This window comes from Bos taurus, chromosome 25, assembly GCF_002263795.3.
Source record: "Bos taurus isolate L1 Dominette 01449 registration number 42190680 breed Hereford chromosome 25, ARS-UCD2.0, whole genome shotgun sequence".
Taxonomy (NCBI): Eukaryota; Metazoa; Chordata; class Mammalia; order Artiodactyla; family Bovidae; genus Bos; species Bos taurus.
The window spans coordinates 4,134,791-4,156,708 of NC_037352.1; the positions used below are offsets into that span (position 1 = coordinate 4,134,791).

The 21,918-nt window shown below is 47.8% G+C and overlaps 1 protein-coding gene across 1 annotated transcript in view; it reads right to left on the reverse strand.

Annotated features, from left to right (window-relative positions):
- LOC521021 (ectonucleotide pyrophosphatase/phosphodiesterase family member 7) overlaps nt 1-16,009 on the reverse strand; it is a 36,028-nt gene extending 20,019 nt beyond the window's left edge. Inside the window, exon 1 of the mRNA XM_015460290.3 lies at nt 15,738-16,009. Within this exon, the coding sequence (XP_015315776.1) occupies nt 15,738-15,990 (253 nt within the window). The 5' untranslated portion in view covers nt 15,991-16,009. The remainder of the gene's footprint in view (nt 1-15,737) is intronic.
- Nucleotides 16,010-21,918: the final 5,909 nt, after the last annotated feature.

The window sequence follows — 21,918 nt, forward strand, 5'->3', positions numbered from 1 at the left end:
AGCCTGTGAATCCCGTGAGTGAGAGTACTCTGTTAGGAGCAGGTAGAGGTCACATGGGCAAGAACCTTTGGAGCCTCACAAATAAATAATGGAAGCCTTCTGAAATCTACCAGGAGCCCTCTTGTTACAGCTTCCTGACGACTGAGCCATGTCATCGCAGCAGATGACATGGAAGCACAGACATAGATACCCAGGGAGCTCTCCTTTGCCTTTATTTTTTTAAAAAAACTATAATATCCTGAATCCTGTTCTATGTGACTCTCTTCACCCAGGAAAGAGCAAATCATGTGGAATTACGAATGCCCACCATTTCACCCATTCTAGTGTTTCTCCCTGGTATTGACTACCATCAACATTCGAATCAATTGAGTTGCTTGTTAAAAACACAGATTCCTGGGTCCCCACTCTGATCCTTGCTGAATACAGAGTTGTGGGTAGGGGCCAGGAGTCTGCATTTTAACAACCTTTCTGGGTGGTTTCAGTGCACATTGACATGTTGGAACCACTGGTTCAGGGACTGTTAGTCCTTCACACAGGCATGTGGATTAGTTCCAGCAGACTGCCCCTTGTTCCAAAATCTGGGCTGACTGTAAACCCACACCCTCTTCCCTAAGGGACCAGGGAGCCCTTGGACCCTGGATCATTCTGGTATCTGGAGAAATGTGGGGATGGAGGTGTCCAGAGCCACTGGGAGGACATGGGAGGAGGGATTGGAGGAAGCCAGTGCAGGAGATGCAAGAGACGTGGGTTGATCCCTGGGTCAGGAAGACTTCCCTGGAGGAGAGCACAGCAATCCACTTCAGTATTCTTCCCTGGAAAATCCCATGGACAGAGGAAGCTGGCGGGCTAGAGTCCATAGGGTCGGACATGACTGAAGCAACTCAGCATGCACACACACTGTAGGCACAGAAACTTCTCCTGCACCCTACAAATTCTGGCTTCCATGCCCTGGAGCATCAGTTAAGTAGGCTAACCAATCATAGCATCCATTTCTCCCTCAAAATTATATTACCTGAGTTTCAAACAACTAACCTAAAATGATCTTGGGGAGGATGATGCTTCCATTCTGTGGCATGGCTCATTCCAAGTAATTGTACAAAGGGAATCTGCTCTGTAGTGGTTGGGTTATTCCCACCCTGACACTTAAAGGCAATCCAACCAGTGGCCGGGAACCACTCATCACCCAGGAGAGGTTTCCATTGCCCTGTAGGTTCCTCCTCCTTGCTGCTCAAGCCTTTTTACCCTGGTCAAAGGCCAATTCTGGAACGTGAGCAAAAGAAGACAGAGGAGAGGGGAAACTAGAAAACACATGGCTGCCGGGAGCAGCCACCCTGGATTTACTTGAATTGCATTTTCTCTGCATTATACTCGGGGGCTTCCCAGTTGTCGCAGTTGTAAAGAATCCGCCTGCCAATGCAGGAGACACAAGAGACGCAGGTTCAATCCCTGGATTGGGAAGATCTCCTGGAGTAGGAAATGGCAACCTGCTCCAGTATTCTTGCCTGGAGACTCCTATGGGCAGAGGAGTCTGGCGGGCTACAGTCCATGGTGTCACAGAGTTGGACATGACTGAGCACACACACTCTCTGGAGACAATCGGGAGGACCTGGCTGGGAATACTGTGTGAAGGCAACAAACGCCGTTGTCTGTGCCTAGACTTCCAGAGCCTGCTGGTTTCACATGATGCTGCACAAGCGGAGTGTGTGGGGTGGTGGGGAGGATGGATGGCTGGGCTTGTGAGCCCTTGATCTCTCTCCGGACCTCAGTTTTCCTGTCTAAAGAACGAGCGGGGTTAATGGTTTCCAAGGGCCTTCCAGGCTCCATCATTCCGAGAGTCTGTCATCGCTGTCATTTCAGTGTCTGGCGAGGAAGGTAATTATGCAAGTGAAACAGGAAGTAGGATGAGCTCTTCTAGTGAATGGGATTCCTGCTGCTTGCTAATTACACTTTAATTAGGGTACAATGCAGACTCCCACACTGTATCAGTTACGGCAAGGTGTAGGTAAGTCACCCAGCTGAGTGTTTCAGGTCTGGGAGTGAACCCAGCTAGATTCAACTCCTTCACCTGGTTCTCAGGGACTGATGTGTATTTATTTCTCAAATATGGTTTAGGAAACCAGAGTTGAATTCTATCCCTTCTTTTCTCCCCTTCTCAGATATTTTCAACCAAGCACTGTGGTAGACTGTCTCATGGTATTTATACTCTAGGGGGCGGGAGAGAGTTAAAAATAGAATGTGTTCTGGGTGCTTCTAATACAGCTATTTTTTTTCTTTTCTTGAAATTCCTCTACTAATAGGCCCTGCTAACAGACATGTCTAGGTATACCGTGTTTGCCCCAAGTCTCCTCCCTTTGTTCAGCTGGTTGGCCAGAAACCCAATTCTCTCTTTCTTAAAATCTGAACCAAAAGACACAGTAACTAATCAGCTGGTGGTAGGCTCTGCTTTCTCCCACAATGAACCAGGAGTGAAAAGAGAAAGGTGGTCACGAGTGAGGGAAGCAGAGACAAGAAAGCCCACGGGGCAGATAAGAGAGCCCACAGGGCTTCTGAGAGCCAGAGGAGGAAGTTTGGTTTCTATAACTGCAGTTTCTATTCCCCAGTTGCCTCTAATTTGGTTCCCACGATCATGAGTTTGCCCATGAAGAGCCTTGCCTTGCCGTCCTTTTCCTTGTGCTAGCGTGAATGGATTTCTGTTTCTTACAGCTGTTACTTCCTGATGTGGTTGAGAGTAGGGCTGTGCCTCATTCATTTTGGTGTCTCCCTGGCACAAAGCGTAGACCTTTGCCCATAGTAGGCATTCAACAAATGTTTGTTGGATTTAATTGAACAAATTCCCTCCCCCCTCTGCCCCAACAGTAGACGGCCAGTACTAACTGAACAAGTAGGAAGCAGACCTTGATTTAGTCCAAACTCAATTTGGGAAAAAAATTACTATAGTGGGATGAAAATAAGCCTATAAAGAATAGTTAAAATCATTAAATAAACCTATAAAATAAACCTTTAGTGGAATTAAAATAAAATGCATAACTTAATATATTCAATAAGAGCATCCCCCTGCCCCCAAGGGGCTTCCCAGTGGCACTAGCAGTGAAGAACCCTCCTGCCAATGCAGGAGACATAAGAGACGTGAGCTCAATCCCTGGGTCAGGAAGATCCCCTGGAGGAGGGCATGGCAACCCCCTCCAGTATTCTTGCCTGGAGAATCCCCTGGACAGAGGGGACTGGCAGGCTACAGTTGCAAAGAGTCGGACACAACTGTAGGGATTCATCATACATTAATGCCCCCAAACATTTGCTCAATTCCTACCACAAATTTTCAGGTGCAACGGTAACTGTCTGCCAATAGATTATATGGGCACAGACACACTTTGTCATGCATTCATTTATTTAACGATATTTTAAGGACCTACTGGGCTTCCCTGGATAGCTCAGTTGGTAAAGAATCTGCCTGCAAAGCAGGAGACCCCGGTTTGATTCCTGGGTAGGGGAGATCCCCTGGAGAAGAGATAGGCTACCCACTCCAGTATTCTTGGGCTTCCCTTGTGGCTCAGCTGGTAAAGAATCCGCCTGCAGTGTGGGAGACCTGGGTTGGGAAGATCCCTTGGGGAAGGGAAAGGCTACCCACTCCAGTGTTCTGGCCTGGAGAATTCCTTGGACTGTATAGTCCATGGGGTTGTATAGAGTCGGACACGACTGAGCAACTTTAATTTTAAGGACCTACTGTGTGTCAGTCGGTAATTCCTTTGAACCAACCTACCATATTAAGCTATAAACGTATCTTCATTTTCCTCCTGATCTGTGGGGTCCAGTGCTTCATTAAGTTCACATTCCCCAAACCAAAGAAGAAAGGTCTTGTTAACCAGCTGATATGGAATCAGTGAGGAAGAACAGCCTTTAAATGAAGTCAATCAACCGCCTTAAATCAACCCAATGCTCCAGTCTGGAGCAGAGAAGCTCAGTCAGACCTACAGCCAAGACACTGGTGGATAAATAGCCCCCAGTGGGGCTCAAAACCACACTCAACCGAAGTCTACACACTCAGAGTGCCACATGGATGATCCATTGGACCTGTAATAAAATTGCTGGGGATGAGAACAGGTGGCTCAGTGTACCATTCAAAATTTAAAACCTCATCAACTCCTGCTACAGTCATGAGGCTTGACCCCAGCAGGGCACCTCACAGTGGGAGCCCTTTTCTGGATGGGGAAGTAAGACCTTAGCGTCCATTTTAGTAAACTTCTCTTTCTCATGTGTAAGTGCAGATGAAAAGTGCTGACTGCTTCTTTTTTGGCATTGCTTTTTAATTATGACCATCAATAAATCATTCTATCCCTGAACAGGACTTGAGAATGGCCCGAAGGCAGAGACACGATTCCTCAGGAACTAGGCCAGCAGAGAACAGCTTTCTCACTCCCCACCTCTTCCTTTAATCCTCTGTCAGAAACAGAAACATTCTCTCTTCAAGAAGCTGGCAACGGACAGCCACACTTGCGTTCCGTCTGGGAACCCTGTTAGCACCCAGTTCTACCCTTGGCCTGCCTTACTGGCCACTGTCACAGAAATGGGATCTGTCCTCTCTTCTGCATTTTTTCCCAATTCATTTTCCCTTCTTACCGGTGCAATGGCCTGAACGGTCCCCCCACCCCTCCTCAAGGATACGTCCATATTCTTATTCTCAGAACCTATGAGTACTGCCTTATTTGGGAACAGGGTTTTTGCAGATGTAATTCAGTTCAGGATTTTGAGATGAGGAGATTCAAAAAACAGATCATGGCATCTGGTCCCATCACTTCATGGCAAATAGATACGTAAAAAGTGGAAAGAGTGGCAGATTTTTTTTTTCTTGGGCTCCAAAGTCACTGTGGATAGTGAACTGCAGCCACAAAATTAAAAAGATGGGTGCTCCTTGAAAGGGAAGCTATGACAAACCTAGAAAGCATATTAAAAAACAGAGATATTACTTTGTCAATAAAGGTCTGTATAGTCAAATCTATGGTTTTTCCAGTAGTCATGTACAGATGGGAGAGTTGGACCATAAAGAAGGCTGAGCACCAAAAAGTTGATGCTTTCAAATTGTGGTGCTGGAGAAGACTCTTGAGAGTCCCTTGGACAGCAAAGAGCTCAAGTCAATCCTAAAGGAAATCAACCCTGAATATTCATTGGAAGGACTGATGCTGAAGCTATAATACTTTGGCCACCTAATGGGAAGAGCTGACTCATTGGAAAAGACCCTGGTGCTGGGAAAGATTGAGGGCAGGAGGAGAAGGGGATGACAGAGGATGAGATGGTTGGAGGGCATCACTGATTCAATGGACTTGAGTTTGAGCAAACTCTGGGAGATAGCGAAGGACAGGGAAGACTGCATGGTACAGTCCATGGTGTTGAAAAGAGTTGGGCTTAGTGACTGAACAACAAAAACAATCTGCATAGGCTCTAAATGCAAAAGCAAGTGTCCTTATGAGAGGCAGAAGAGAAGAAGGCACAGATAGAAAAGGAGGAAGCAATGTGACCACAGAGGCAGAGACTGGAGTGATGTGGCCACACACCCAGGAATGCAGGCAGCCATTAGAAGTGGAAGAGGCGAGGAAGCCTTCTCCCTCAGAGCCTCTGGAGAGGGCCTGGCCCATTGGAACCCTGATTTTGGACTTCTGGCCTCCAGACTTTCTGTTGCTTTAAGCAACCCAGTTTACAGTACTTTGTTAACAGCAGCTGCAGGAAACCAATACACCTGAGTCCTCAGTCTGAAGTGGTCCCAGCTTCCTCTCTCACTCAAGGCCTTGTGATCCTGAGCGGTCATTTTCTGCTTCACTGCTCTGGTGTTTTGGGTTAACCCTTCCTCTGTGTGATGCATGGATCTGTGGCACTGGCAGCACTGGGAGCTTGTTATTGTGTAGTTGCTAAGTCATGTCTGACTCTTTGCGACCCCAGGGGCTGTAGCCTGCCAGGCTCCTCTGTCCATGGGATTTCCCAGGCAAGAATACTGGAGTGGGTTGCCATTTCCTTCTCCAGGGAGTCTTCTTGACCCAGGGATCGAAACTGTGTCTCCTGAATTGGCAGGCGTGTTCTTTACCCCTGAGCCACCTGGGGGGCAGATGATTCATACACACGTTCAAATTTGAGAAGCTCTAGTAGGATAAACTGTTTGGTGACAATCAGATCTTTTCTCTACCTGCAAGGATTCTAGTTTATTCACGTCAAATCTGTTAAATATGAAGTGGAAGTTTTGTAGATACAAACCAAACGCTTGGGATAGAATGGCACGCCAATGTGTTATGCATGCAGTGACATGATGTCTGAAACTTGCTTTAAAAGATTCAAGGAAGGAAAGAAGGAAAGAGGAAATAAAGGGCCTTGGGTGGGGACAGTGACGGACAGGTGAGGCGAAATGTGGACACATTTTTGCAGCTCGGTGCTGGGTACACAGAGCTTCCTTGTGAAATGCTCTCTACTTTTTCTGCAAGTTGGAAATTGCCACAATGAAAAGTTAGGAAATGCCTTGTTTTCCCAGCCATCCTTTATCTTTAGTTTTTTCCCCCCATGAATCCCATTTTTATCCTCTTGTGGAAATGGCTGGTGTTGGAGGGACACCTTTTCTATCGCAGTCTGTGGTTTTCTTTGCTTTGCTTCTTCATGTTTGTGGGTTTTGTTGGCTTTCAGGACATTTTTGTCAGAGTGTTGTTTCCGGGGGAGCAGGATGGGAGCTGGTGAAGGTTTATGGCATCATCTGACTGGGTTTCCAACAACATCCGCTGGGCTTGTGTTGTTACCGGCAGCAGGAATTTGATTTCCTTTCTCTTTCCCTACCTCTCCCACCTCTTTCATTCAGTCTTTTTTGTCCACTGGCTACAGTGTCATGTACATGACCTTTGGGTCTCTGATTTACATGTGATTTGCATATTACACTTCTAGTTCAGGGGTTCTTAATGAGGGGGTGGTTTTACCTCCTAAGGAACATCAGGCACTAGGAGAGGGATGCTGCTGGTCTAGTGAGTAGAAGCCAGGGATGCTGCTATACCCTCTACAGTGCACAGGACAGGCCACGCCCCAAGACAAACAATGACCTAGCCTCACATATCAATAGCAGGACAATGAGAAACCCTGATCCAGTCTTAAAGATCATCCAAGCGGGGGCTTTCCTGGTGATCCAATGGTTAAGATTCTGTACTACCAATGCAGGGGGCCTGGGTTCGATCCCTGTGCAGAGAACTACGTGCCTCAGCAAAGATTTGGCACACCAAAAAAAAAAAAAAAAGAAAAAGAAATCATCCAGGTGCCTTTGGCCACAATTTTTTGCTTTGTCTCATGAAGGAGAGATGGACTCATGATTGACTGCAGTATCAATGAGGAATATTTACTCATAGGTTGATTTTGGGATAGACTGTGATTGCTCATTTGTGCAAGTGGTGCCCTGCACACCTCCAGGGGGCACCATCCATATGATATTAATGAAAACAACCCCCTCAAAATTGTGCAGCACAGAATTGACAAAGCTGTAAGTGGTTGCTCCAGTTTTGGGGTTGCCCTGGTGGTTCTGGAACTGAGACAGACTTTTTATTCTGGCTGCCAGAGGCCCTGAGAATGCTGTCAAGTGTCCTTTCAAGAAAAGAGGAAATGTGGGACTGTGAGGACCTCACTTGCTTTATTTTAGACCTTCATTCCCTGGTGGTTCAGACGGTAAAGAATCTGCCTGCAATGCAGGTGACCTGGGTGCAGTCCTTGGGTCAGGAAGACCCCCTGGAGGAGGGAATAGAGTCTGGCAGGCTAATGTCTATGGGGTCGCAAGAGTTGTACATGACTGAGAGACTAACACTTTCACTTTTTCACTTTCATCTCATTATAGAGCATCTTCTTTCGCCCCCGGGCCGTATCCATTTGACTAGATCTAAAATTGTCAGATTACAGTATTGTGGCTTTCATCTGAAATGTGGTGGTGTTAGCTTCTTATTTTCAGTCAGTTCCTTGGGGGAGGAAGTACATGCTGCCATAAGACTTCCTATCCACCCACTATTTGCTTGGCGGGATTTCCTTAGTTTCAGCAGCATAACTTAATCTTGCTGGTCCTCAATCACTTTGCAATAAAAACTGAGATTGCAGAAAATGTTCATTGTCATTACCAGTGATGGAGCAGTAAGTACAGGCTTCTGGAGGAGAGAGAGGGAATTGTGTGATTTAAACTAGCGGAATGAGCTGCTCGCCCCCAGAGAATGGCTTTTCGTTTCAGCAAGGTCTGAGGGAAACTATGACAGAGTTCAGGGACACAGAGGGACAGCTGGGAGGTGTGGTCACTGAATCCACTGGGCACTCCTGCCCTGTGGACAGACCCATGGACGGAGTTGGGATTTCTTGGGACTCGGTCTTGGGTCACTGAGTGCACCCCCACATCCCCATACCATGGGGCCCAGGCTGGGTGGTAGATCCCTGAGGTTCATGCTAGTCCTTCTTCTGTTGCTTCTCCCTCTGGTGACAGTCCATGACCTTCCACCTGGGACCCATTAGTCCCCCATGGGTGACATGGTTTGTGTCAGGCTTGCCATTCCCCACCCTGACCTGGGTGTGGGCACGTGATTAGCATCATTCCATTCCCCTGGCCACAGAGATTGGTTCTGAGAAGCAAACTGGTGCAAGGGGAGTCAGTCTTGGGAATATGGGTTTGAACTGTGCTCCCCAAAAAAGATATTTTGGGGTCCTAAACCCCAGAGCTTCAGAATATGACCTTATTTGGAAACGGTCATTGCAGAGGTGAGGTTATTAGAGAGGAGGGTGTGCCCCTAATCCAAGTGACTGATGTCCTAATAAGACAGCCACGTGAAGACAGAGACATAGGAAGAACTCCACGGGCTGGACAGAGAACTGGAGGGGTGTACCTACAAGTCAAGGAATGCCAAAGATCATGGGCAAACCACGAGAAGCTTGGAGGAGACAAAGGATTCCTACAGCTTTCAGAGAGTATCGCTCTTGTTCATTGTTTGGCTGCTAAATTGTGTCTGACTCTTTGCAACCCTATGGGCTACAGCATGCCTGTCCTTCACTATCACCCAGTTTGCTCAAATTCATGTTCATTGAGTTGGTGATGCTATATCTAACCCCCTCATCCTCTACCGTCCCCCTTCTGTTTTTGCCTTCAACCTTTCCCAGCATCAGGGTCATTCCCAGTGAGTTGGCTCTTTGCATCAGGTGGCCAAAATATTAGAGCTTCAGCTCAGCATCAGTCCTTCCAATCAATATCCAGGGTTGATTTCCTTTAGGATGGACTGGTTTGATCTCCTAGCAGACCAAGGGACTCTCAAGAGTCTTCTCCAGCACCATAGTTTGAAAGCATCAATTCTTTGGCTCTCAGTCTTCTTTATGGTCCAACTCTCATATATGTACAAGACTACTGGAAAAAAACCATAGCTTTACTGTTCTACTGACTCCTTGATTTCAAACTTCTGGCTTCTAGAGCCATGAAACAATGAATTTCTGTTGTTTTAAGCCCCATGGTTTGGTGGTGCTTTGTTATGATGGCCCTAGGAGATTAGTACATGTACTTTCAAATTAGCAGTCTTTCTCCTTCTCCTTCTTCAGAATCCTCATTGTTATCATCACCTTTGTTTAAGCAACAGAGGGGGTCTCCTATGGATGTGGAGACTGTGATGTGGGGTAGTCCAGCCTCCATGGTCAGTCAGTGTGCCCTTTGGCATTAGGGATTAGACCGTAATTCTGGGGCTTTCTGGGGCTCCATGCTGGGGCACCATCCCCTATTACCTGTCACCTTTCTACAAAGACCGATGCTCCCCCCTGGTTGTCTGAGCCCCAACCATGACCTACTCATGATAGGCAGAATTAAGATGGCCTCAGGATTGATGCTCCGGATATACACGTTTGTAGAATTTCCTTCCCTTGCTCATGGGTGGGACCTGTGCCTGGCTTCTAACCAGTGGACATGGAAAAGTTGAAGAGATTTTGCAGAGATAACTAAGGGCCCTAACCAGTTGACTCTGAGTTAATCCAGAGGTGATTATCCTTGCTGGGCCTGACCTCAGCAGGTGCGCTTTTAGCAGAGAGTCTGGAGGAGATCCTCTCCTACTGGCCTTGAAGGAGCAAGCTGCCTGGGTTCTGCAGCTGCGGGGAAAGGAAGTCTTCTAACAATTACATAACCTTGGGAGAGGACCCAGAGCCTCAGATGAGACCACCCCAGCCGGCACCTTGACTGCAGCCTCGTGAGATTCTGAGCAGAGGACTAAAGTCAGCCATGCTCAGAGTCCTGACCATGGGGCCTGAGAGAGAATAAATGGGTGTTGTCCTAAGCTGCTAAGTTTGTGTGGCTGTTATGCAGCCATAGAAAATGAATGTGCCATTCCATTTAAAGGAACAGTCAGGTGCTGTGGCCAAGACCCCTGGGTGTGTGTGTGTGTGTGTGTGTATGTGTTCAAGGAGGTGGGGGATGATGAAAGGAGCAGGGTGGAACCAGGTGGGAAGAACAAAACTACCTTGGAGGAAGTAACAGCCCTTCCGATGAGAGAGGGAAGCAGCTTGATCAACATGCAGCCCTGCCCAGTGCCCGGCCCTGCAGGGCTGGAGGGAGAACATTACCCAGGTCCTAGGAGCCTCCATCCTGCCCAGAAGTCCCACTTGCAGGCAGTGCTGGCGGCAAATACTTGGAGGAAAAACACATGCTTTGTAAGGATGCAAAGATCTTCTGACATGGAATGATGATGAAGTGGGATATTTTAAATTAATAGCCAGCTTTGTTTTTAAAATCCTCTCTCCTGGGGCTTGCCTGGTGGTCCAGTGGCTAAGGCTCCATGCTCCCAGCTCAGGGGGCCTGAGTTCAATCCCTGGTTAGGAAATTAGGTCCCATATGCCGCATCCAAGAGTTTGCATGCTGCCACAAAAGATCCTGCATGCCGCAGTGTCAAAGATCCCACATGCTGCAACTGCGACCCGACGCAGTCAAATAAATATTAAAAAAAAAAACAAAAAACTTCTCTCCTTTAGTCTTTCCATCATTCAAGCAGTCAGGATTTCTGTTTTCATTTCCCGAGGAAAGGATCCCATGGGGGAAAGTGGAGAAATCAGAGACTCCTTTTGGCTTTGGGGTTTACATACTAAGCCTCTTTTGGGAGCCATGGAGGAGTTGGGGTGTAGAAAAAGGCTTCAGGGGGACACACGGGAGTAAGAACAAATCTCTCCTGTTTGATTCCCTGAGAAAGGAAGCCCAGAGGCAGAAGGATCGCCAAGGAAGGGGCTCCTTGTCCTTGACTCTGGTGGAGTTCCAGCGAGAAGGAAGCGAAACCTCCCAAAAGATGTGTGGAGTTTGGGAGCAGAGTGGGCAGGAGCCTGGGACTGTGGGTCAAGCCCTGCAAAGAGGGCCAGACTCTGGAGACACGTTAGTGGGAAGCTGGCCATCTTCTGCCCTGCCCGGCTCCACAGGGATGCTCCAACAGTATTCGTTAGTTGATAGGATGAATACAGTCCTAACAAACTCTCCAGGAAGACTTTCTTCACCAGCATCAGGACAACTGATGAGGGATCCTAGGTCTGGGATGAGGGCGCAGATACCACACACCTGACAGCCCCCAGGCACAAGAAGGCCCTGCTGCTCAGAGTTCTGACCTCATCAGGCAAGTCAGCTACGTCTCAGGCCTGGGCCACGGCCTTTCCCTGCTGCGCGCTCCTTGCCTGGGACCGCCTGGTCCCTAATCTCCTGGCCTCTGTCTGGGAAGCTTGAAGGAGTGGTTGCTTGCCTTTTTGGGCTCCGTGAGCTCCTGTGGGAGCAGCTGCCAGTGCAGCTGAGCTGAGCAGCAGGACAGCAGCGTTGTCTCCTCACCCTTCTCCTGACTTAACTGGCCCTGAGGTGTTTGTAAGAACTCCAGTTAATTAGTCGTTGGGCCCAGAGAGCCCCTTTCATCATACTTTGTGTCAGGCCTACCCCCTGGAATCTGAAGAGGTCTTTGGGTGCTGGCAACACCAATTTTTATCCATTATTTTTTTCTATTATGGATGATCCTTTTCCACGTAGGAGTCAGACAGAGGTCGGCTTGAGCCCAGCTCACGAAGACAGATGCTGGTGCTTTTGCTGGGTCCAGGGTGGCCTCTGTGTCGTTAACACAACATATTCAGGATGTCTCCCTGCTGCCTGGGAGCTCTGAGGATGTGCAACATTCAAAGGTGTTTGGGATGACTACTTAATTAGAAGGAAGAACACCAAATGGCTGTAGGCATGCTAAAGGTAGGGAGACCGTGCTAAAGTGTCTGGGACCATCCAGGGCTGAGTTCAAGTCCTGCTTTGCCCCTCAGCAGAAGGTCTGCTGTGGGACCTCAGGAAAGATTTGTATGTTCATGGGCCTCGGATATCTCACCTGTTCTGACTTTTTATCACTGCTATGAGAATTGAAGGATATGGTGACTGTGGTACTTCCTGAGCATTTTTGTAAGCCAGGTTGTGGTTCAGTCACTTAAAACAGGGGTTTCAACTGAGGGCCAGTTTGTCCCCCGGGGGTGTTGGGCAATGTCTGAGACATTCTTGGTTGTCACAATGTGAGGAAGAGACACTCCTGGCACCTAGATGATGGAGACCAGGGATCTGCCCGACATCCCACACTGCACAGGACAGTCCCTACCACAGAGGACTGTCTGGTCCCAAACGCCAACAGTGCTGAGGCTGCAAAACCTGTTTTAAGGCAGTGACTTGTTCACCACCTCAATACATGGCAGGTTGGTTATAAATAAGAAGGATAGAAGAACATGCTTTTTTCTATAAAGTGGTGAATTTATGTATATAGGCACTTTATAGACCTATAGTACTTTATAGGCAATACATACACATGGTCCAAGATCTAAAAGGTACACAGAATGTACAATCCAAAGTCTCCCTTCCACTCTGTCCCCTTCCTGGAGGAATCAGTGATACCAATTCCTTGTTTATTTCTTTAGAGGTTCTCTGTGCATCTATAAGCAACTATATGCACATATACACACACGTATGTGCACAAATACGTGTGCTACGCATATTCTTTGCATCTTGCTTTTGTCACTTAATCCTTCTTGGAGATAACTTCCTACCAGACACAAAAAGCTTCCTCAGTTCTTCTTAGTTAAAAAAAAAATTAAAAGAAAAGTATTTTTGGCTGTGCTGCACAGCCTGTGGGATACTTAGTTCCCCGACCAGGGATTGAACCTGTGCCCCTTGCAGTGGAAGTACAGAGTCCCATCCACTGGACTGCTGGGGAAACCCCTCTCAGTTTTTCTTTTAAAGGTGACAGAGTATGCCATTCTATGCATGTCCAGTATTTTATTTAGCTACTCCCCTCTGATGGATAGGTTGTTTCTATTTTCTTTAACTGTTGCAAACTAATGTAATAAATAACTTTGTCTGTGTATCATTTTCCACCAAGCAAATTATAATGGTAGGATAGAGTCCTAGAAGTGGAACTGCCAAATAAGAAAGTGTGTGTGTTTGTAATGTATGAGATGCTGCTGAATTACCCTCCATTGAAGCTGTAAGGCTTCCATTTCCTGCTGGCAGTAGTGTTGGGGTGATTTTGTAATTTAAAAAAATTTGCTCTCACCGTGTGTATCATCTCATCAAAAGCCTTCTTGGGATCAGTAAAAGGTGAGCATGCCTTACAATATTTTGTGCCCCTTGTATTCTCAGCGCTCAAGGACCCAGAATCTGCCCATGGGAGATCTTTAAGTGTTATGAAGTTAATGCCGCTGGGGAGTAGAGAAAAGTGCTCTTTTGTTCCTGCTTCCTGGTGCTAATGGTTCCCAAATGACTTGTGTTTGGAAGAGTTTACATGTAGTAAAATCCGTCTCAGCAAATCTCCCTCTGAGTGGTTGCTCAGCTTTATTTTTCGAGTTTCTGATTCAAGGGTCCCTTTGAGAGTTGGGTGGAAGTCCCAGCCAAAAGGCACCAGCAGTTTGCCCATCATGTCAGAGGTTCCCAGAGCTGCGCTTGGACCCCAGCAAGTGGTTCTCTGGGTGTGTGTGTGTTGGGGTCACATTACTAGCACCCCTCCCTGCCCAGCGAGAGGGGTCTGCCGATTCCCAGTTCAGAACGAGCAGAACCAGTTCTGTGTGTCCAGGGCCACCCTGGTTCCTAGTCTGGCTTCTCCCTTCCCACTTTCTGACCAAGTGGCTGGTCAGTTTTACTCAGCCTTGTGGAGTTGTTGTTTTCTCACCTGTGGATCGGGGACAACACTTGCTTGCAGTGTTGTCCTGGAGATACCCAAGGCAAAGCCTGTGGCACAGAGCCTGACATCAGGCTCAATTTGAAACGGAAGCCACTGTGAGTCTAATTACAGGGGAGCCCTTCGCATCCGGACTGCCTCCTCCTCTGCCTCTGTTTAGACTGAAATCTCTTTGCTTAGTGGCAACTGGCATTCTGGATCCATCACGTTCCTTCTTGTCACAGAGACCTTGTACATGCTGTTCCCTCTGCCTGGAACACTTTTCCTTCCTCTGGACTCCCGAGGTCTCTTTCTTTTTATTTACTTATGTTTGGCTGTGGTGAGTCTTCATTGCTACGCAGGCTTCTCATTGTGGTGGCTTTCCTTGCCGTGGCGCATGGGCTCTAGAGCACACGGGCTTCGGTAGTTGCTGCACGTGGGCTCAGGAGTTGCGGCCCCCTGACTCTAGAGCACAGGCTCAGTAGTTGTGGTGCACGGGCTTAGTTGCTCTGCGGCCTGGGGGAATCTTCCTGGACCCGGGATTGAACCCATGTCTCCTGCATTGGCCAGCAAACTTTTTACCACTGAGCCACCAGGGAAGCACGCGGGATCTTTGATCTTCCTTGCAGCATGCGGGATCTTTAATTGCGGCATACAAACTCTTGGTCGAAGCACGTGGGATCTAGTTCCCTGACGAGGGATCGAAGCCAGGCCTTTTGCATTGGGAGCATTGAGTCTTAACCACTGGACGACCAGAAAAGTCCAACCTCTCCTTCACTGGCAGCTCAACTGCCGTCTTCCTCCAGAGCCCTTCCCTGTCTCTCTGATTTCCAGTCCATTTGCCCTTGCTGTCTTCTCCCAGACAGGCTGTCCTCTTCCGTCTTGGTGCCTCTCTGGCTTGCAGTGACATCTATTCATGTGTTTACTTCTCTGATATCTGTCTCTCCCAGTGACCCGCATGCTCCAGGTGAGCTGGAGGGGCCAGCTTGGGCAAGACCCCGAGGCAAGTGGGGGCTGGTTGGAGGCACGTGCAGGGGGCTTTTGTGATCTGGAGGGAAGCTTGTGAGAGGAAGAGAGATGAGAGAGGCTCAGAGTGAGCGGGTCAGGGGCCAGGCTGTGGGGACCTTCTGGGTCATTGAAAGATAAGATTTAACTTCTCTTCAAAGATCATACATGTCCCTCCAGTGCACCAGCATTAAGCAGGGGAGCTACCTGATCTAACTGATTACTTTAGGCTTTAATATTTTATTATTCTCAATAAAAACCTTTTAATGATTTACTGTATACAAGATCACCAGCCATGATATGAAAGGCAGGGTGGAGGGCAGGGTGGGCCTAGGGCATCGGAGAGATGCCTTTGGAGGCTGCCGCTGTGGCCCCCATCCTGTCTGCAGGCCATGGGTTCTAGAGACAACCCTGTGCATGCCCGAGCACGCTTAAGCTAGCACTTCTTCCAGGGAAGTGATCCCAGGTCGTGTGGGCTGCCTCAGTCTCCCCAGAGGTGCCAGAGAAGAACTCTCTGTTTCAGGGAACGGTGGACGCCAGGCTTCTGCCGGCACAGTGGCCTGGCTGCGGGGCAGAGCTTACCCGAGATGGTGGTGAAGTGGGATGGGGAGGTCATGGTCACGAAGGGTGGCGTGAGGTACTTGGCCTTGACGCCCTCCTGGGCCAGGCGGTCCATGTTGGGGGTGTCCACGTCCTGGTCGTAGTCCCAGCGGAAGCCGTCGAAGGAGATGAGCAGCAGCTTGCGGAAGCTCTTCGTCCCGGGGACGGGGTGGCCACCGGCCCAGCCCAGCAGGACGGGCAGCAGCAGCAGCGCGAGGGCCCGGGGCCCTGTCATGTCTCAGCGCCTCCCACGCTCTCACCGCTGGGGTCACAGCCTGCTCCCGTTTTCTCCCTTGTTTTATCTGCAGTTGAGCAAAGTCCACGTTGATAATTCTGCCTCAGCTCTATTGTGGACCAGAACACCTGGAGCCTAATGAGATGGCACACGTCTGACATGATGGGAGAGCTCTGGAGGCGGGTGGTGGTGGTGCAACACTGATGCGCTTAATGCTGCGGCCCCGTGTACTCTAAAATGGTGAAAACATGCTCAGGATTATGTGCATCTTACTATGATATAAAAAGGCAAACCACGTGAAATGTTTTGGACTTGTACAAATTCCACTGTTGTGAACATCTGGAGAACAAATGAGGTTGGTGCTTTCCTTTACTCGATATAGCCTGTTTTTATAGGGAGAACAAATTACTGTTCGTTATGAAAACAGCCACTGTGGATTGCATGCTCATGAGGTCTGGGAACTGTACATACATCATTTGTTCTATCCCATTTAATTTTTTTTGAAATTCTAGAAAGGTTATTAAGTTGAACATTCCCCATAAGAATTAAAAAAAAATCACTGTGGTCCAATACACATAAGATAAAATTTACCATTTTAATCACTTGAAAGCGGACAGTCTCAGCGACATTTAGTACATTCGCAGGGCTGACATTTAGTACATTCACATTCACCGCTCTCTGGCTTCAGGCTGTTTTCACCCATGCACGTTCGCAGTCTCTTCTCATTCCTCCCTTCCCCTAGTCCCCAGCAATCACTAATCTGCTTTCTGTCTGTTTGGATTTTTTTTTTTATATTCATTTATTTGGCTGCACCAGGTCTTAGTTGCAGCATGTGGGATCTAGTTCCCTGACCAGGGATCGAACCTGGGCCCCCTGCACTGGGAGCTGAGAGTCTTAACCACTGGGCCAGCAGGGAAGTCCTGTCTGTTTGGATTGACTTATTCTGGGCGTTTCATATAAGTGGAGTCGTACAGCATCTGAGCTTCTGTGTCTGGCTTCTTTTGCCGAGCACCGTGTTTTCAAGGTTCTTTAGTGGTGCCGTGGCATGTGTCAGTACTTCACTCCATTTTATGGCTGAATAATATTCCACTGTATGGATGTTCCACATTTTATACATCCGTTCACCAGCTGATGGGCATTTGGCTTGCTTCCACGCTTTGGCTGTCGTGAACAGTGTTGCTGTGAACATTTGCATATGAGCTTTTGTTTGAATACTCCCCACTTTCAATTTAATTTTTACAACATATCTAAGAGGCAGTTTTTACTTTGTAGCTGAATAAGCAGCTCAGAGAGGCTGTAGAACCTCTCCAAGGCCACCCAGCAGAAGTGAGGCTGTGGCTGTCGTTTTAATACTTGGCTACATGTTTGGTGCACACAGGAATATAAAATTCCCCAAGGGAACAAATGGCTGTGAACAGGCTTAAGCATCTATCCCTCCACCCCACATTTATCGAGCACATTCTCTGTGCTATGGGCTTCTCCGGTGACTCAGTGATAGGGAATCTGCCTGCCAATGCAGGAGGTACAGAAGACGTGGGCTCAATCCCTGGGTCAGGAAGATCCCCTGGAGCAGGAAATGACAACCCACTCCAGTATTCTTGTCTGGAAAATCCCATGGACAGAGAAGCCTGGCAGGCTACAGTCCATAGGGTCGCAAAGAGTCGGACACAACTTAGTGACTGAGAACGCATGCGATATATGCTAGGTGCCAGATACACACAAGCTTAGATGCAGAGTTTGCCTGTGTGGCTCAGAGTCCAGGGAACAGGCAGACAAATAAAGGGGAATCCTGCCACAGGTGCACATTGGAGGTGATGTGGGAGCACAGGGAGAGGGTCCTCACCTGGGGAAGCCAGACAGAGAAGGGTTCCCGGGAGGAGGTGGCGCTAGACTTGGGTTTCGCAGGCTGGGAGGAATTAGCCTGTTGGTAACATCTAACTTGGGGTGCTCATCTGGATGCGACAACCGTCTCCTAACAGACCTGCCTGTGGCCGCTTTCTACAAGTACATGGATGACATTTACCTTTTCTGCTTTGAAGGATCTGTGAGTTGTATAAAGCTGTCATCAGTGGACTTTCCAGTGACAGGAGGTGACAGTCTGCCCAGGTTTTCGGGTGAAGTTTTCAGGTTTTTGTCTTGATGTGGGTGGACTGCAGGCAGAGTATCAGACCCAGATGAGGTGACCTGTTTCCCTCTTCCTGAAACTGCCTGAGAATTTTGATCCAGGTATTTGCTTAGGTTGAGTTTTTGGGGTGAGGAGGTGGAGCATCAGGAGAGCTCCACTCTGTATTTGCATAACTTGGCCTCTCTTATTAATTACCATGGTGTTTTGCTCTAGGATGGAATTTTGTAGAATTTTGTGATGAGTGTGCAGCGAAGCAGTTGAGGGTGTTTTGCAGCCTGCAGGCTGGGCTCACAGCTCTGCTCTGGGCTTACATTTTACACTTGGGGAAAATCTTATAACCTCTCTGTGCCTCTCTTCCCTTCTCCGTACAAAAGGAATAATGATATATTTCCTGAAGTCATGAGGCGCTGGTGAAATGATGTATGTTGACATGAATGCTTACTGCTCATGGAATATCCACCTGCCCCCACCCCCACCCCTGCCACTCCCCATCCCCCTTGTAATCATGGCCCTTGTGTTTTGAGTGGAAGCCACATGTATGACTTCCAGCCTGAAGCTTTCAAGGATTGGTGTATGAGTGCCTCACCCTGTCAACTGCTGCCACAGGAACTGTGGAAGCCTTGTGTTGAGACAGTAGAATTTCCATCATGCTGGGTTTCTGAGTGGTCAAATAGATCATAGTTCCCAGCTAACCCATGGTGGATGTGCAATGTGAGAGGTCAGCCTCTGTTGCCAAGCCACTGAGATTTTGGGATAATTTGTTACTGTGGTATAACTTAGTTTATCTTGTTAATGCAGCAGGTAAAGCACTTACATTGGTCCTTAGTACTGGTTAAGTGTTCAGCCAATGTTGTTTACTTTTTATACAATAATAAATTGCCATTGATAGCTTCCATATCTGATCTAATGATGCCAATGATGCTATTTTGTGCTTGGACAAATTGGACTTGGCACTCCTTCCAGCACATGGAAAGGACAGATGACTGAGGGCCAATAAAGCATCATTATCTTTAGTTTGTGTCCCTGGATATCCTTGGTGGCAAAGAACAATGTATGCTGCTCTGGGAAAGCCAGGCCTGGAGGAGAGCTGCTGTTGACGCTGGGATCAGGACTGTCCCAGGCCAGATGTTCTTTGGTTCAAAGAGAATCTTGAGTCTTTGGTGTGTAGATTCTTGGAGGGAATGTGAATATTTGTATTAAGTAGTTTGGCCCTTTGAGAATTGTTTGTTAATCATTTAGGCCTTTTTAGGAACAATCCACATACATCTTAACATTCTGGAAATACAGAAAACAGATACAAAACAGCCAGCAGTCATGCAACAACACACCATGTCTCCTGAATCTTCCCCAAAGTGCAACCTTTGGTGCAATCAGCAGAGACTGGGGGAGGTGGCTGGCTAGAGAGAATTCTAAGGGTGGCCACAGTGATGCTTATTGTCACAGCACTGATATCTTGCTTTCTCTTTGTTGAGCTCTGGTTTGGAAGGTATAAATCCACCATCTGTTTTAGCAAATATTTACTTAGCAGTTTGGATGTGGTGGAGAATGAAATATGGAGGAGAGGGCAAATCTCGTCCTGGCCACTACGTTTTCAAGCTGTTCTAGCACTCAGCTGTGGCTCATGCAGGCTTGAGGGCCCTCCAGTTCTGGAAACATCTCCCACCCATGCCATCTTGGACTAGATTCTTCTTTGCCAGCCCAGTAGAGCTATCTTTGACTCTTACTTTCTTTTGCATGACATTTATATCAGTCACTGGGAATCTGTACAGAAGTACAGTGCATTTTGTGAAACTTTGGTTGAAATCCCATTAGACTTTGTTTAAAAAAAAAATATTTATGACATAGTCACTGGAATGTAGATGAGGAAATTTCCAAACACATTTTAGGAATCATCCCAGCAGAAGGTAATGGTCAGAACTCTTGGTTGCAGATGACAAAAACCTATCTCTTACTAGGGTAGGTAAGAAAAGGGACCATGCTTTAGTCTTGTTTTCCCTCAAAGCAGATCCTGAAACAAGGATGGGAGTGCAAGTGGCTTATTTGGGCGCATCCCCAGGGAGCACCCATGGGCGAGTGGGGAAGTGACTCAAGGCAGGGAAGAAGGTCATTGTGGGGAGTTTCAGCCTGGGGTGTGTGTAGGTCTAGAGCAGTTACTGCCAATGGGCTGCAGACATGGCATCTGCATGTGGCCTTTTTGGGTGTAATTTCCCAGGTGGTGGAAGTCACTCTGTAGAAAGGCAGGCTCGCAGCTTGGCTCCAGGGACTCACACCCCAGATCTCTCTCCCCATCTCTGTGTCTGACTTTGCATATCACCTCAGTTTCCTCTTGCTTGGAACTGGCTTTCTCCAAAAGTGAGGAGTGTGGCCACAGAAGTTCCTCTTTGTCTCACTCCATAGTTCCTGTCATCACAGAGGATGACTGCATTTTCCCAGTTCCAGCTAGGAAAAACAAACCTGAGGGAAGAACTTTGATTGGCCTGTTTGGGTCAGATTGCCATCCCTGGACCAATCAACTGCATGGGGGCTGGGAAATGAGGGGGTGGGGGAGGGTGGAGTCAAGTAAGAACATGGAACATGTGTGCTAAGTTGCTTCAGTCGTGTCCAGCTCTTTGCGAACCCCACCAGAGCCATGTGACTATGGTAGGAAGAGATGCAAATCTCAACAGAAGGGAGGGTGGTAGGCTGAAAAAAAAAAAAAAAAAGATACCTGATGAAAGGAAAGGATTAGGAGATGTATCCTGTTAAACCTGTTGATGATTGGGGCTTTGAACATTTTTTTGAATATAAAACCTCACTGTGATTCTCTCAGCTTGATTTAGCAGCAGGGAAAAACTTAGCATGGGCTGAACTGTTTACTATGGGCAGGCTGTTGCTGCAGATTCAAATACTTACCGATTGATCCAAAGATCAAGTACAGTGCTTCTCAAGGGATGTAAACTCTGATGGGGTCTGCTTATGATGGGGCTGAAGTCAAGCAAGAGGAGAGCTGGCATGCAGGACACTCTCATCTCTTTCTTCCGTTGAGTACTGTCCAGTTCAGGGTCTGGCTGGCAACAGATGTACCTGGAGGGATGGTTGCACATAAAGGAGTGTGTGGGTGTGTTAGGTATTTTCCAAAGATGAGTGCAACACCCCAGAAATGCCTTTTTGCACTCTGATTGCAAATTCTTCCTTAAGAGATGAAGTTTATTTCCCTCTCCTTGAACCTGCACTGGCCTACGACTTGCTTTGATCAACAGAACACAGCTGAACTGATGGTGTCTGACGTTTGGTCCTGCGTCTTGAGAACCCTTCAAGCTTAGCTTATTTTGGCTCTCACGGCAGGCAGCACCAAGTAAGCCCTGACTCTCCTGCTCAGGGTGCCGTGTGGAGATGGGCTCTGGAGGACAAGAGGGCACATGAAGAAAAACCAAGTTCCCAGCCACTAGCAGCACCATCTGCCAATCACATCTGTGAGGCCATTATTGACCTTCCAGCCCAGCTGGACCTCCAGCTACAAGTGAACTCCGATGAAACCAGCAGAGGAAATGCCCAGCCAACTCACAGAATCACAAGAGATAATAAATGGTTGTGGTTCAAAGTTACTAAGTTTTGGGTGCTATAGAAATAGCCCATGAGGGTGTGAGCTTGTGGGGTACACAGATCCCTTTTGATGAAGATCTATGAGTTCTTAGGATCCAACTCAGAGCCAACTTATGTCCTCAATGTCCTTTTTGTTTGAAACTTTTATGAAAATTTTCTTTGAAGACAACATTTTTAGAGCAGTTTTAGACTCCCAGCAAAATCAGGAGGAAGGGACAGAG